General features: G+C 36.2%; 1 protein-coding gene across 1 annotated transcript; it reads left to right on the forward strand.

The window, feature by feature from the left end:
- The first annotated feature begins 7,717 nt into the window (after nucleotides 1-7,717).
- LOC127801813 (BEL1-like homeodomain protein 7) lies at nucleotides 7,718-15,446 on the forward strand. The gene is made up of 5 exons (XM_052337236.1): nucleotides 7,718-8,496; nucleotides 9,354-10,340; nucleotides 12,711-13,090; nucleotides 13,182-13,242; nucleotides 14,402-15,446. The coding sequence occupies exons 2-5, from the start codon at nucleotides 9,414-9,416 to the stop codon at nucleotides 15,116-15,118; spliced, it is 2,085 nt and encodes a 694-aa protein (XP_052193196.1). The 5' UTR covers nucleotides 7,718-8,496; nucleotides 9,354-9,413; the 3' UTR covers nucleotides 15,119-15,446.

Consider the following 15,446-nt stretch of genomic DNA (forward strand, 5'->3'; position numbering starts at 1 on the left):
TCCTTATAGATCGGGGGCACTTTAACAGTGAAAACGAAGTCGGATCGTCGATCGAACGGTCGGATTGCTCAAAATCGTCGAAAATCCGAGAAGGGAAATGAGAGAATAAGAGAGAGAGAGATTCTGATTTGGGGGGGGGGGGCGCCGAGCGCCTCCCCCTTTTCTTTTTATATTTTTTTCATTTCATTTTTTTTAATTAATTATTATATAAATAATTTAATTAAATTAATTCTTTTTTTGGGGGGGGGATCTTTACACCTATGGCTCGGTTGTCGGGAGTACCGACGGATAAGGGTGACGGGAGTACTGACCCAGGATTGCGCGCACAGGTTTGTGGAGATATTTGTTGCCTTTCAGGGCAGCGGCATGTTGGTATGGGACTTGGGTGCCAAGTGTCTTATGTGGGCCCCAAGGACCGGTATGTGCTTTTATTTTGTTATGCTATTGAGCTGTTGTGTTGTAGTGTCTCATGGCTTGTGTGTACCTGGGGGTTTATTTTGGGAAGAGTTTTCTGGTTATGTTCAGCCTTCAGCCTTTCTTTCTTTATGCTTGCTGAGTCTCTCGACTCACCTTGCTTTCCATCATTCCAGGTAGTGCCAGCGTGGGTCTGAGCAAGGGAGTCAGCGTCTAACGGCAGAGTCGGTGTGGTGTACAGGCAGTCTTGTCAATCCCCGTCAACCTCTGTCAACTCTGATGGTTGTGTAGGGTTTATTCTTTTATTTCTGACTGTGCCAGGTCATATCTCGTGTCTTGTGTATGTCGGCACAGGGGTTTGTGTTTATTTATTTATCTTGTGACCGATGTGTTAGCGGGATACCCATAGTGCATGTATGTCTTGAGCTTTGCTTCCGCTGTTCTTATTTTCGTGTATGCATGCCGGGGTGGTCTTGTCTCGTGTTTCATTATTTTTCTCCTTCCGTAGGCGCTCCCGTTCGGGAAATCCGGGTGGTTGGAAATATCCGGGCGGGGGTGCTTACAATATATGTCTCTGATAATGATTTCAATACAATTTTTATGATTTTCAATGTATAATTTAAATATCAGAATATCTGTGCAATGATCTTCCTGTGCTCTCTAACTGTTTTTTTCTTGCAAATTTTGATGGCTTTACGATGACGTTGTTGGTCAAATAAATTAATTGTTATATTTTAACAACAATAATTTCTATTAAAAAAATAATAAGACAATGAATGGATCAATAAAACCACATTTATTTCCAATAAACTCGCTGCACACATTGCGAGTCCAGGTGACTGACGTTATCCACAACCAGAAACGGAAAGAAACCCAACACACCATAAACCCGACCCGAGCCCAACGAAATTTTAAAGCAAATGAGTGTGCGCCTTTACGAGATGGGTTCGGCTCAACTTGGGTCGGGTCACTTTGCAGCCCTGGCGCTAAATCCAAATGAGGAGTGCTTGGACCAGTTTCTGAACATGAAGAAGGGCATTGGAGTGGGATCAGCCCACACTATAATAAGTTTGGGTCGGGCCCAAAGCTTATGTTTTTTGAATCACGGGGCAGCGAGACGACTGTTCTTATAAAAAAGGACATTTATAAATACAATTTATTAGAATTGAACACCAACTAACCTCGCAAGAAACATTATATTATTAATTTAAAATGGACAGGTTTTCAGCTTCAAATTATACCGAATCTTGGCATTTTGAAGAAAAGGCTCCTTACCATTTCCAACAATCTACCTAATCGCAATGGACATTGCACCCAAAACAACTGTTTCACCCTCTCTTTGTGGGTTTTTTTTTTAAATTTATTTTCTTGATCTATTTTAAACATTTTTTTTTATCCCTTAGAATGGGAAATATCAATAATAGAAGGTTATTCTAATTAATATCGTGACATAAATAAACCCAAAATAATGGTACTAAAGATGCTATATTATATTCACATTAAGAATCCTTTTAAAAAATCTCTAAGAATTGTTCTAACTAGTGGTGTGCCCAATATAAGTAAAAAAAAAAATAAATCTATTTTTAAAATTATAATAATCCTATTTGTTTGAATATTAAAATACCATGTTTTATTTAAATTTTTTAAAAATATAATAATCAAATGAACAATAAAATTAAAATGTAAAAACTTATTTAAAATAATAAAAAAAAAGAAAAAGAAAACATTAGAAAGTCCTGAACACCGGAATAGAGGGGGCAGCGTGTTGGATGAGAGCCCCAACGCATTCACCGCGACGAGTAAAATCCAAAACTCGCCACGCACGCACGCGCACAAACCACCTCCGACTCAAAAAGAGATTCCCGGACTTTGCTTCCACCATGGGCCCCACCCGCGTCACCCCTTCCATCACCACCATCGAATCAGTTTCCCAGTTTGATTCTAACGCTAAGGCGGGCCCCACTCCCCTCCCCCCACCTTTTTCTTCCCCCTTCCAAGTTGATAATTGAACCCTCGTTTTGTTTTGTTTTTTTAATAAATAAAATTCAAAAACTCAAAAACTCACCCATCATGCAATGATTGCTGCCACGTGTCGCCCATCCCTCCCCCCCCCCCCCCCCACATACATACCTTCCCCGCCCCATTTTGTCAACCCGAGCTAGATATACGTGGGTTACCAACTAAGCCATTTTAAAATCGTCACAGTTGGTTGGCATTTGCATTAGCTAGCTGCCCCTTCTATTAAAATCAATCAATTGGCTAACTTTTCAAAATTCATTTTCTGCTACTATATATACACACGAAGTGCGTTTCCGGTGCCTCTCTCTATCTCTCTCCCCATTTCTGTATTTTTTTTTTGTTTTATTTGTTTGTAATTAAAATTATACTATTTGAGTTGCTAATATATATTATAAGTATGAAAATACAATGTTTAGAGTACGTGCCGGCCTGGGCATATCCCTGCGGGCCACAAGACTGGTTATTCTAATGGGAGTTTGGTGCGAAGGGCTCAACCGACATTCTTATTAATAATAAGGTTGTCCATCCATCGAGACACTGCTTCGTTTTCATGTAACGTAATCCCACGGCCATCTCATTACCACTAGAATATTCAAATCCTATCTCTTAACTGCGCACTAGACAATTTGAGGTGATGTAAGCCTTCTGTACGCCAAAATCAATTTCTTTCTCCCTCTTATTTTTTTTCTTCTTCTTCTTCTTCTTATCAGTGGGTTGCGATTTTCCATTAATTTTAAAAATAAAGTGCAATATGCACTGCACTGCACTGCAATGCAATGCAGGGACAATAATGGGGCGTGTTTGGTTAGGTGTGGAAGGAAAAGGCCAAAAGCGGGAGCCAAAAAGCCAAAAGCGCAGGAGAAATGGCGAAAGAGGTGTCGGCAAGTTTTTATCATCCGAATTTTATTGGTTTCGCAAAATTCAATGAAATAATTATTTTATTTTATTTTTAGACTAATTTAATAAATATTGAAATTTAAGAACCCGGTAACTTGCTCAAATTAATAATAATTGTTGAAATATTAATAATAATAATAATAATAGTTTACTTACATGAATATATATATATATAAATTACTCCCAATGTGTAAGTAAATAATATTTCAGTATTTCCCTGCTGTTACCCCGCGGCCAATTGAGCTTTCACCTTGGATTTGGGTTTCGGGAATCCCGAGGTTTCTGTTCTATCCTGCGACTCTGGCTCGTCCCGTACTGCCCTCCGGCAGCCTTTCTCTCCTTCTATTCCTTCTCGGCCCCCCGGCAATTTTTTATTTTTAATTGCTGTCCCGTCCTTCATCTTTTTGTATTTCCATTTGTTACCCCATGGTTTTGACCTCTTCAACTTTCCCCCACTCGATCATTGTGTCCCAAGTAATACTATTTATCTCTAATATAGATAAACAGTGATGATATGATAATTTATATAAAAATATTTACTAAATAATATGAAATGATATCTAATAATTTTTTTTTATATTTTTTAAATAAATATATAAGATTATTGAACATTTTTATATAGACTATTATATCATGGTTGTTTATCTCTATTATAAATAAATAACATTACTCTTATGTCTGTATATAATTAATTTAATTTTATTTAAATAAACTCAATTTAACTCAACTCGTCAATACCATTAGATAAGACTTGGGCTTAACTCAATATCTTTTTTATCATCATTTTGATATTTTATTTGCATTATGTCCTTTTTCACATAACCTACATAATTTCTAATCACAAATAATAATTACAAAAAAGTTATTTATTATCAAATTTAATTTTATTAAAATTTAAAATTGACTATATAAAATAATTTATTCATAATATTTTTATTCTATTAATGTCTCGTGCTTTAAATTATTACTAAATTTTAAAATTAAATAATGCAAAATTTTAATTGATAGTGTGATTTGAAAGTCAAAAAGTAAAAATACAAAAAAAAATCTGAACATTCAAAAATACATGAAGATCAAAAAATTAATTATTAAAGTGAGACATATTTTGTTCTATCCTACTACCTATAAAAAGATTTTCTCATTTGAATCCATATTTATTGGGTATTGGTTATCTTTTTATTTCCCATCTAAATTATACATATAATTAAAAATTAAAATAAAATTTAACAATTGAAACCTTACTTTGTTAGCTCTGTGTAATCAATGGCACATCACACTCAAAACTCAATAGGGGTGAATTGAATGTTTATAAATTTTAAAATTTGTGTAGGTTTTAAAGATAAGTATGAAAATAGTGAAATATAAGAAATATGCTAAAAACACAAAAAAATTAGAAAACTAGCATATTGTGCTATTCTAACTCCTTATTAAATATTTTAAAATCTATTATAATCTCATACTTTTTTCAAGTACCTTAGCAAAATTGCTAAAAATTTACAACTTTTTACTCGTACTCAAGTTGACACTCTAGTACAATTATTAGGACTTATAACAAAATTGCAAAAAAGAATAACTTGAGAATTGATACTCTTAGTTACGAAAATCTCTCTACACCATGCAACAAGACTTTAACAATGTATTACAAAAGATAAACAATCTTGTTTGAGAGAAAAATTAAAAATATAAGCATTAGCGAGAAAAATAATATCACTTATAAGTTTTTATTACTTGATCAATCTATCTAATGCATCATTGGACTAGTGTTTACAGGCTTCTCCTATACATTGTACTTACTAGCTATTTTAAGACTCATTGGAAATATTTAAAATCTGTAAAAACTAGCAATTTAAATATGTTAAAGAATAAATAGTCGACAATTTACCAAACAATCAATATATATATTTTTTTTGAGAAATCTGAAGTAAGCTTATGGGTTTGGACAAATGGTTAACATTCTTATAAAAATAATTGATTGTTTTGACAATAAGTTGACATTATACGATGCTTTAAACAATTTTGAATTTACATGAGAATAACTAAAACTTTAAATTTGTTAAAGGACCAAACACAGTCAACGATTTTAACAAATCAATCAATAGTTTTGTCTTGATTTGACAACCCAAATTTCAAAGGCACAAAATAGTCAACTGAAATCTTAAAAAGGTCGATTGTTTTACCTTAGGACATAGCTAAGTGTGCATGATTTGAAATAATTTTATCACATTTTAAAAAATATATTTGATTTAAAAAAAATATAAAAAGATTGATTAAAAAAACAAAAAAAATTACATATATTGAAAGCATATATATTATATCCTCTGGCATAATATGAAATATTTATTTTTTATTTTTAAAAATAAAATATAATTTATTTTCAAATACTAAAATTATAAATTTTTTCACCACCAAACACATGATCAAAGGACAAAATAACAATTCACAACAGTTATTGTGTTTAAAGTCCAATTATATTTTGCATATTTCTTTCAAACAAGGATGATATGTTACTTGCGTGATGTGGACTAGCAAGAAGGTAGGTGTGTGGAGCTCACGCCTCTTTCTTTCTCAATTTGCCCACGTTGAAAAAATTTTATGTTGCTCAACACGGATAACATAAAAGTTATGTGTTTTCAAAATAACAACAGGTGATAATATGAAAATGAGAATGAACTTTCAGGTTATATCTCAATCATAATGTACTAATTATTAGCAATTTAACATTGTTAGACGATGATCATTGATATATAAAAAATGCTATTTGTATTATTTGAGCTATACTTTATATTACATAATATAGTTAAAATGATAAAAATATCCCTAACTTAAGACGGTGAAATACATGACTAAGATACCCCTCATCTAAGGTGGTGAGACGATGCGAAACGATAAGACGTGAGAAGTATTTTAATCTTTTATATATTTCCTCAATAGAATTATCAAAATTACGATTGTACGTAAACTTTTAACATCACAAGCCTTGCAAAAATGCCTTACCAAACCAAATCATATGACTGATCATCCTCAGTGCCCATTCTCCAAGATACAAATGCATCGTCAAAGAAAATGACCCTCGATCTCTTTGATCAGACAATAAAACAAAGAATGATGAGAAAAATATTATTAAAATGATTTTGCAATGAAGGAAAATAAATGCAAAAAATAAAAAAATTATAGGTGTTTTGTTATTTCTTTTGTTCATAAAATAATAATTTTTTAATAAAACATATAATTTAAATTCAATAATATATATATATATATATATATACTTTTGATCAAGGTTGACTCAAGTGTTGGTGGGCTCTAAGTGACCCCTCATCTATTTCTTGTCGAGCGTTGTCTTGTGTCTGTCACTTTGCGCAAGCATCGTGGTTGAGCAATTGGTAACGTCACTGCCTAATCGGTGACAATACATTTACCGTGGTCTCATTTCTTTTGCCAGCGATCGTGTCTAGTTGACATTAGTCGCCTTCTCCTATCGCTGTTGCTCGATTAGTGTCTCCTCTTAACTTTTAGGTAGTCGATAACCTCTTGAAATTTTTGTTGAGTATACAATTTTTTTGGGTTCTTTTTATTTTTTAGAGGTCCTAGAGATCTATGCCTTAAGCCGATTCTACTTATGATTATGAATTATTACGATTAATTTTCATGTGTTTATTTTTTTAGGGTGGTTGGAATACCCACCAATATATTGATAAAATAATAGAGGGGTTTGGTTCCTTTCATGCGAAGGTTAATGAACTGTTAAGAACCTTCTACAGGAAGAAAAATACCAGTTTGGAGAACTGGCAATGAAGTGGACTTTGGTGTGCGTTTGCCATGTTAACTACACTCAAATACGAAATATGGGCTTATTTGACTGATTTTGCTTCAATTTTCACGTGCTCATTGCTGATGCCAAACATCGCTTTTTCATTAAAATATAAATAAATATTGAAAACAACAATAAAATAAACCTGCCCTATTTAAAGATAAAATATTAACTCCAAGATGAATTTGTCCATGAAAGAGCGTAAACGTGATGTCTTTTTGTCTTTAAAATTTAATTACACTGATTATTACACTACACTCAATTGAGTGTAATTTTGGAATCATCACGTCTGGCCAATAAATTGGAGCAATACATATTAAAGAATAGTACTGGGGGAGTTGTCTTTAAGAAAAAAAAAAAAAAAGGGAAATATTGAGAAATCGAGGTCAATGTTGTGCGGGGCAGATGTGGAAAACTTAGAAAGAGGTGGGGCGAAATGATGATACATCAGAGTGAAGTGGTCCACCGCAATAACAGCATTAGTTGGGGGAAAGGACAAAGGACGAATGATTTGGGCACCCAAGTGGCTCATCTCTTATTAAAATCACTTAAAAAAAATGGAGGAGGAGAAGAAGAAAACTAAGCAAAGAAAATATACAATAAAAGTATGGTGGATATTGCAGCAGCAAACCAGACCTCTATTCCATCCTCAAGATGAGGGAGACATTTGGAGGTTAGAGAGAGAGAGAGAGGGGGGAGAGAAGAGGTTTAAGGGAGGGTTTTTTGGTCCACCAACTGGTGGTTAGAGATTGAGCTCCTTAACCAAACGTCATCAGCAGCAGCTAGAACCAGGTCAAGCAACAGCAACATCAACAACAACTACTGGGGGAAGAAGAAGATGATGGGAAGAAAGCAAAGCAAGGCTGGAGAGAGAAGAACCCATTAAAGGATCTAGACAGTGATGGAAAAAGAAAGTTATTATTATTTCTCTTGGACAACAAGGGTTTGAGTTTCTCAGATAAAAAGAAAGAAACCCGTTGAGGTGTTTTCAGGTAGATATAGAGAGAGAAAAAGAGAAGGGGGTTTGGTTTGTTTGTCTATGATATGAGCCTGTAACTCTCACGTGGGTGTCAATGGAATGATGGATGTAGAATATATGATAAGAAAAAAAGTAGTAAAAGGGTGATGATTTTCGTACTTTGAGCTTTATTATCACATATATATATTTATATATATAAAGTTCGTTCGTTTTCTGGGTTTTTCTTTTCGGGTTTTGAATTGGGAGAAGGAGAGCGTGTGATGAGAAAGTGGCGGTTCTTGAGTCTCGGGATCGCCATGTTTCCGTTCAGCGAGGATTGTTTCGGCGGATCAGGGCTTTTCTGTTCCCCACAAGAGACACAATTCTTGCTGGATTTCAGGTATTTTATTAATCGCTATTATATTTATTCATATATCTCTTGACTTTGTTTCCATTCTCTCTTTAGCTACTTAGAAATTTGTTCCTTCCTTATCTCCCTTCCTAGATGATGATGATGATTAATTTTTTTGGCCTACTGGGTAATGGGGTTTTCTCCTTTCGTCTTCCTCCTCTAAATTTTAAACGATTTGTGAGGGTTTAAGAAATTTATGTATGTATGTATGTTTACTTTTATTTCTCTTTTAGATTTCCCAGATGGTTTATTTGATTTCTATTCTTTTCTGTCTGTTCTTTTCGTTTTGTTTTCTACTTCATTTAGTTGGGCTAATCCTTCATGGTTCTCATATGGTTGATATCTAGAAGTCAAGAATTTCAATATTCTGTACTCATGCCTGTCAATTTGTCAAAAACTGAAGGGATTGACCAAGAAATCTCACTGTTGAATATTGGCCCGCCGCCCGTAAATCTCCTTTCTTAGTGGAGGAAACCCTTTGATTTATGCATGTGATTGCCGTACAGAAAGTTGAATTTTGATCTAAGCTGAGGTTGCTGATTTGATTTTTAGGCGTTTCACAAGGCATAGTATATTTTGACTGCCCTCGTGTATGTGAACTTGTCAAGGGCCAATAATTGATTCTGATTCTAGAATTCTATTGTTGTTAAATTTTACCGAACTTCAATTTGCATCAGATCCCAATTTGGAATTAAATCCTAGAAGCCGATTGTATGGCATTTCCACTGGTGCTGAGTTCTTATTTTGATACCTGTTCAAATGCCATCTCATTGATTTTATTCAATCAGTGACCTTGAAGTATAAACAACTGATGAATGATGATCACTCTTATTAATCATTTGTAGTTTACAAAGCAACTAGGCAATTGAAGTCAAGGCAAGTTTTGAGACTCATAAAGAGAAAGGATGGCTACTTATTTCCCTAGTTCAGATAATCAAAGAGATGCTGCCCCAACCCTTTACTTGAGGGAGCCTTGGCCCAGTTCTAGTTCAGATGCACCAGTTAGTTCCAGTAACATGATCATGTATATGAACTACTCGTCTTCCGGATCATGTACAGATGCATTGGCTGGGAGTTCCGAGCAGCAGAACAGCTGCAATGACATTCTACCCATGGGTGCTTCTGTTTCTGCCCCAACACAGCAGGAAATCCTATCAAATCTTGGAGGATCACGGATTGGCGAGCATGATTTTAGTGGCTGGGCGAATGGTAGAAATGAGATGCCATTCGTACACCCAATGGGCACTGCCTCTGACATTCTTCAGGGGGTGCAGAATTTTCAGGGTCAAGGATTATCCCTTAGCCTTAGTACTCAAATCCCATCTGCAATGCAAATGCCTTCTATCGATTACAGGAATCCGACTTTGGGTTTTTCTACCTTCTTGAGTCCTAATTTGTCGATTTCGGTTGAGGGGAGTGGCAGAAGTGCATCTGTTAGGGATGATGAAAAGTCACAGAATACACAAACAAGAAATGTTGAGTATATGCCTCCTGGTTTTCTTGGGGGCAATTCAGATGCAATGAAAACAGACATATCTCCATATGGAATGTCAAGTGTTGCAAGAACAATTCCCAATTCAAAGTACTTGAAAGCAGCTCAGCAACTACTTGATGAAGTTGTTAATGTTCGAAATGCTCTGAAGCAGGATTCCAAGAAACAACCTTCAAAAGAAATTGACGGGGAGTCAAAGAATGAAACCATGTTGCCCCCTTTGAGTGGCGTGTCTTCCAATGCCCAAGAGAGCATCAACACCTCCCCTAGCGAGCTTTCAGCAGCTGAAAAACAGGATCTGCAGAACAAGTTGACAAAGCTTTTGTCCATGTTGGATGAGGTAAGGCAAACACTTGGCATCATTTGTTGTTTCCCAACCTGTCATATATATATATGTGTATATATTCTGCTTTTAATGATCAAATATCCTGTTCTCTATTCATTTTCCAGCAGTTTTATCCTATTATAATTGCTATAAGGCTTTGGTATTTCTGAAGCAGAATTATTATCTGTTTGCTTTTTTTTGAATGCTTAACGGATAGATGTTGAAAATTATAAGAGATTGTTTTGACTGCATGTTCTGAGTTACAACTGTGGATCTTATTGTGCAAACCTTGGAGTTGAGTACATGTTTTTTCATATTGGATGTGATTTTTTGACTTGAACTTGCACAGAATTTGAATCCAGCTTTTGGCCTACAAGTATGAATGCACTTCCTCTATCATGCATAAACAACTAAAAGACAACACTGTCTTTACTTATAACTTGATTCTTGAATGCTTGAAAATTTGGTTAAGTTGCCACATTTAAATCATTTCTGGTTCTGCCAGCCTCTTCTCTCAAGTTCCCTAAACATTCTAAGAAGATCAAACATAGACCTACATCTCTTAACAAGACTTCAAGTGGATTAGGAATTGAGAATTGATTGGTCGCATGAACAACCATCATATTTCTAGGGGCTGATATAGTGTTGACAAAATGATTATTAGCATCTTAAAAGTACCATTTTCAATTGTTTGAGAGTTGTGAACTGGGTAGGACAGAAAATTTAATCCACACTCTGAAGAGTGATATTATAAGAGCTTGTTTATGCACACAACCAGAACTTTTCCATCTAGTAGGGGTTAGTTTACCCCATGAATTTCTGGTGCTGAGTCATGGTAAATATAATTTTAGAAGTTCTTTTCCACGTGTTATGAATATAATTCTTATCAACATCATGGTCACTTCAAAACTGATACTATTGAGGACCCAGCTTTTTTTTTTTGGTAGAGGTAGTTGGATGGTTGAGGTGATCTGGCATGGGTATTTTAGCTTCAAGGCATAGCAGTATCTTCCCCCTCCGACAGGTAGTATTTTTTTGGTGTTTTGATTTCTGATTTTGCTAGAGAGATTTTTGTAGATTTTTCTGGCATATAAAATTGCTCCATGTGGACAACTAAGAGCTGAGGTGCTGATTAGCCGTTCAGGAATAAAATTTCTCTTAGTGCATCTTCTCACTGCTGGTCTGTTAGAACTTTAAAGGTTTAATTAAGGTGGTTGGTGTTATTTTTCTTGGGTCACTGAGTGTTAGTCTACTTACAGATATAGTTCTTGTTGTTGGTCTTTGAATACAATAATCAGAACGAGTGGTTGTTGAGCTGAGTTCTCATTCCTGAAGGAATTTAATATGAAGCTCAGAGCTTCACGATTTTTTAGAAGATGCCACTTTTCTGATAAAAAAGGTGAGTTTTTTTCCTGACATTTGCTAACGCTGTTGTCTGCATAGGGTCCCATTCATAAGAAGACTGATAAAATTGCACAAGATCCACATATATGACTTTCCTCTTCTGGAAGGCCCAATCAAACACTAAAATGCTGCCTATACTATTCCCGTAGTGTATTTCTTGCTTTTGTACTTCACCACCCTCATGATCATTGTATAGATCATATTTTGTGGGAAAGTTGTCCTTTTTTGGATGCCAAGGCATACTTTACAATCTCCTTTTCACATCTACTCATTGGTAACTTAAAAGTGGTCTTTATGTGTTATTGGTCCCTGATATTCTGATTAACTTTGGTGCACTCTGTCCTGCTACACTGTTTTGTCTTCCTCTCAGATTATCATGATCTAGTTTCTAAGTTGAATTGTTCTCCATGCTATTGTGTAATCTAGGTATTAGGTTATGGTGTGATGGTCCAAGCTTCTAATGTGTTACCTAGTTCAATTGCCACGTTTTGGTTGTTTTCCTATTTGTTAATTGCAAAATTATTACCATCACGCTTGTGTGATAGCAGTTGTAATATACACAGCAACAAACATCACAAGCCTTAATCCCGCTAGGTGGGTTCAGCTACATGAATTTTAGGTGTCCAACCCTCTCTATTAATGGTCATATTTTTTGTAAGACTATTATATCCTATGCTATTTTTAAGGACTTTCCACCAAGTTTTCTTTGATATTCCTTTCCCCATTTTTGCTACGAACTTATTCATTTTATCCATTCGCCGTGCATGTGTTTATCTGCATCATATCTTCCATGGTCACCGCTCCAACCTTATTGCATATAATCTCTTTTCTTATTTTGTTGTATTGTGAAATCACATTAGACATTGTTAATAGAATAACTTGTGTTAATTTCGATTCCTGCATTGGTCTTATATTTTTCAAATATGGTATACTTATACTTGCAGCAGAAAAAGGGGGGATAATGTTTATCTATCTTGACAGGTTGATCGAAGGTACAAACAGTATTATCATCAAATGCAGATTGTAATATCATCGTTTGACGTTGTAGCTGGATGTGGAGCAGCAAAACCATACACAGCACTAGCCCTTCAGACAATTTCCCGCCACTTTCGTTGCTTGCGGGATGCAATATCTGCCCAGATTCGAGTGGCAAGAAAAAGCCTTGGCGAGCAAGATGCTTCAGAAAATAGCAGAGGAGTTGGAATATCACGCCTTCGCTATGTGGATCAGCATCTCAGGCAGCAGAGAGCACTTCAACAGCTTGGCATGATGCAACAACATGCATGGAGACCACAAAGAGGGCTGCCTGAAAGCTCAGTTTCTATTCTTCGTGCTTGGCTATTTGAACACTTCCTTCATCCGTAAATCCCTTGCCCTTATTTTTTCTCTCTTAGGTCTCATTTGTGAATCTGTGCAATTCAATTGATATTAATGGAGTCGTTTCATCTGCAGCTACCCTAAAGATTCTGAAAAGTTAATGCTAGCAAGGCAAACAGGCCTGACAAGAAGTCAGGTAAAAGAACTTTCCATCATTATCTGGCTCTCTGCAAGATATTAGGAGTTTCAACGGATTCATGGAGGCAGATTTTAGGATAACTGGGTTGGTTGAGTTTGATATTGCAGGACTGACTTTTCATACTTCATCATTGTTGCGCAAATCACTGCTAAACTATTATTATTTATCATTGGGCATGAAATTGTGTTCCTTCCCCAGCTTCTCTTCCTCCTCTCTGATTCCCTCTGATTCTTCCTCTCGATCTCCCTGTTTCTTCCGGCTCTTTCTGTTTTCCCCTCTCTTTCTCAAATTCTGCCCTAATTCTTCCTAAAATTGGCCTAATTCTCTGCTGAAACCCTAGGGTCATGACAAATTGCTAACAGTAATTAGAAGATTATTGATGAAAATTTCACCAAGTCAGTGATAATGAAAACGGCTAGATTTTCAGTGTTAATGTTGAGAGCAAGTTAACTGGTAACAGCAACAATCACAAACCTTAAACTGACTGGGTGAGGTCAGCTACAATAATTCTAGACCTCCAATTATTTCTATTTATGGCCATATCCTTTCTAAGGTTATGATATCCTATGTCATGTTTAAAGTTTTCGTACCAAATTTTCTTTGGTTTTTCTTACCCTCTTTCTACAGTTTGCGTAAAACTAAGCCTGTTAGGGACAAAACAAAAAGGCATGTGATTTTGTTCTGCAGTTATGATTGGCAACATTTATGTAAAACCCAGAATGATAAGGACAAGAATACTGCCTCAACTTAATTGTTCGGGTAGGTTTCCTTAAAACTAGTTCCGCAACGGCCAAGCAGTTTGATTAGTTTTTCATGTTATGTTGTACAGCTGCAGTCTAGACTCTAGAGTGAGTGTTTCAATTTGGAATGTTATTTTATGCCTTGAGAATTATGATTAATCCTCAGCGTATAATATATGTATTATATTGGCGGCTTGAAAATGCTATGTAAGCACGGCATATATTAGCAATTCAAAAATGATAATACTATGGTTAGTGCGGTTTTCTTTGGAAAACCTCAAGGAACAGCATTACATAAGTGAAATATAATAGGTTTGCTAAGCACATCTTGTATGCACTTGAAGCATCTTGATTTTTTGTTCTAATTTGATATATGGGTCAATCTTTTTTAACCCCCTCTTGTGGGTCTGCATCAGGTTTCAAACTGGTTTATAAATGCTCGGGTCCGTCTCTGGAAGCCAATGGTAGAAGAGATGTACAAAGAAGAAATTGGCAGCGGGGAGATGGATTCTATTTCTTCATCTGAAGCTGCAGCTAAAGCAACAAAAGGCGATGCAAGTGCATCTGAGGATAGAGGGGAAGACTTGCAACAAAGCCCAACATCTGCAGCATTTGAGCGATGCAGCAGCGGGCAGTTCCTCGATACTAAAAACAATCTCATTCCCGATGTAGAAATGGCGGGAACAACAAATGATACCCCTTTCCCAACCGGGACTCATGGTGGAGGAACTGAAATCGAATATGGCGTGATGAAATCAAGGGGGGAGCAAAGGCTTGGTGTGGATGACAGTGGTCTTTACCCGGAAACATTGGTGCACTCTGATGAAGGCGGCGGGAGGTTCATGAGAGCCGCGGCTGCTGCATACCACATGTCAGAGCTGGGAAGGTTCGGGAATGGAACTGGGGTCTCTCTCACGTTAGGATTACAGCACTCTGAGGGCGGCAGTCTCCCCATGTCCGTCGACACTCATCACAGTTTTCTTGCCATGAGAGGGGACGTCATCTATAACACCGAATCTTCATCTGTTGAGCCTCAGCCTCAGCCTCAGCCAGCCGACTACGACTGCATGGATCCTGGCAACCGGCAGCACAGATTTGGCCCCTCCCATCTGTTACATGATTTTGTAGCTTAAGAAGCATGCTGATGAATATGTTTTGAGCTCCTCTATTGGAAGAAGAACAAGCAAGGGTACTGATGGCTGTGCTGAGCTTTGAATGTTATCCAGGGGGCTTGATTTCAAGCCTCTGGACATGGGATGACACGGAACTTCTTCACAGATGTATTATAGCAAAAGATTGGATTAAGGTTAGTATATATATATATATGTAAAGATGAATATTTTTTGGTTACATATGTTGGAGAAACCTTGTAGCATTACTTCCAACTTTAGCATTGAAAAGAGTGGATCATCTTGTTTGGAATAAGGATCTCCCTTGGCCATTTTGATACACATTGTTGTT

This window comes from Diospyros lotus, chromosome 5 (genome assembly GCF_014633365.1).
Source record: "Diospyros lotus cultivar Yz01 chromosome 5, ASM1463336v1, whole genome shotgun sequence".
NCBI lineage: Eukaryota > Viridiplantae > Streptophyta > Magnoliopsida > Ericales > Ebenaceae > Diospyros > Diospyros lotus.

Coding starts and splice junctions, on each gene's coding strand:
- LOC127801813 (XM_052337236.1), top strand. CDS start 9,414: ATGGCTACTTATTTCCCTAGTTCAGATAATCAAAGAGATGCTGCCCCA. Junction 10,341..12,710: donor TTTTGTCCATGTTGGATGAG/GTAAGGCAAACA, acceptor CTATCTTGACAG/GTTGATCGAAGGTACAAACA. Junction 13,091..13,181: donor TTTGAACACTTCCTTCATCC/GTAAATCCCTTG, acceptor TTTCATCTGCAG/CTACCCTAAAGATTCTGAAA.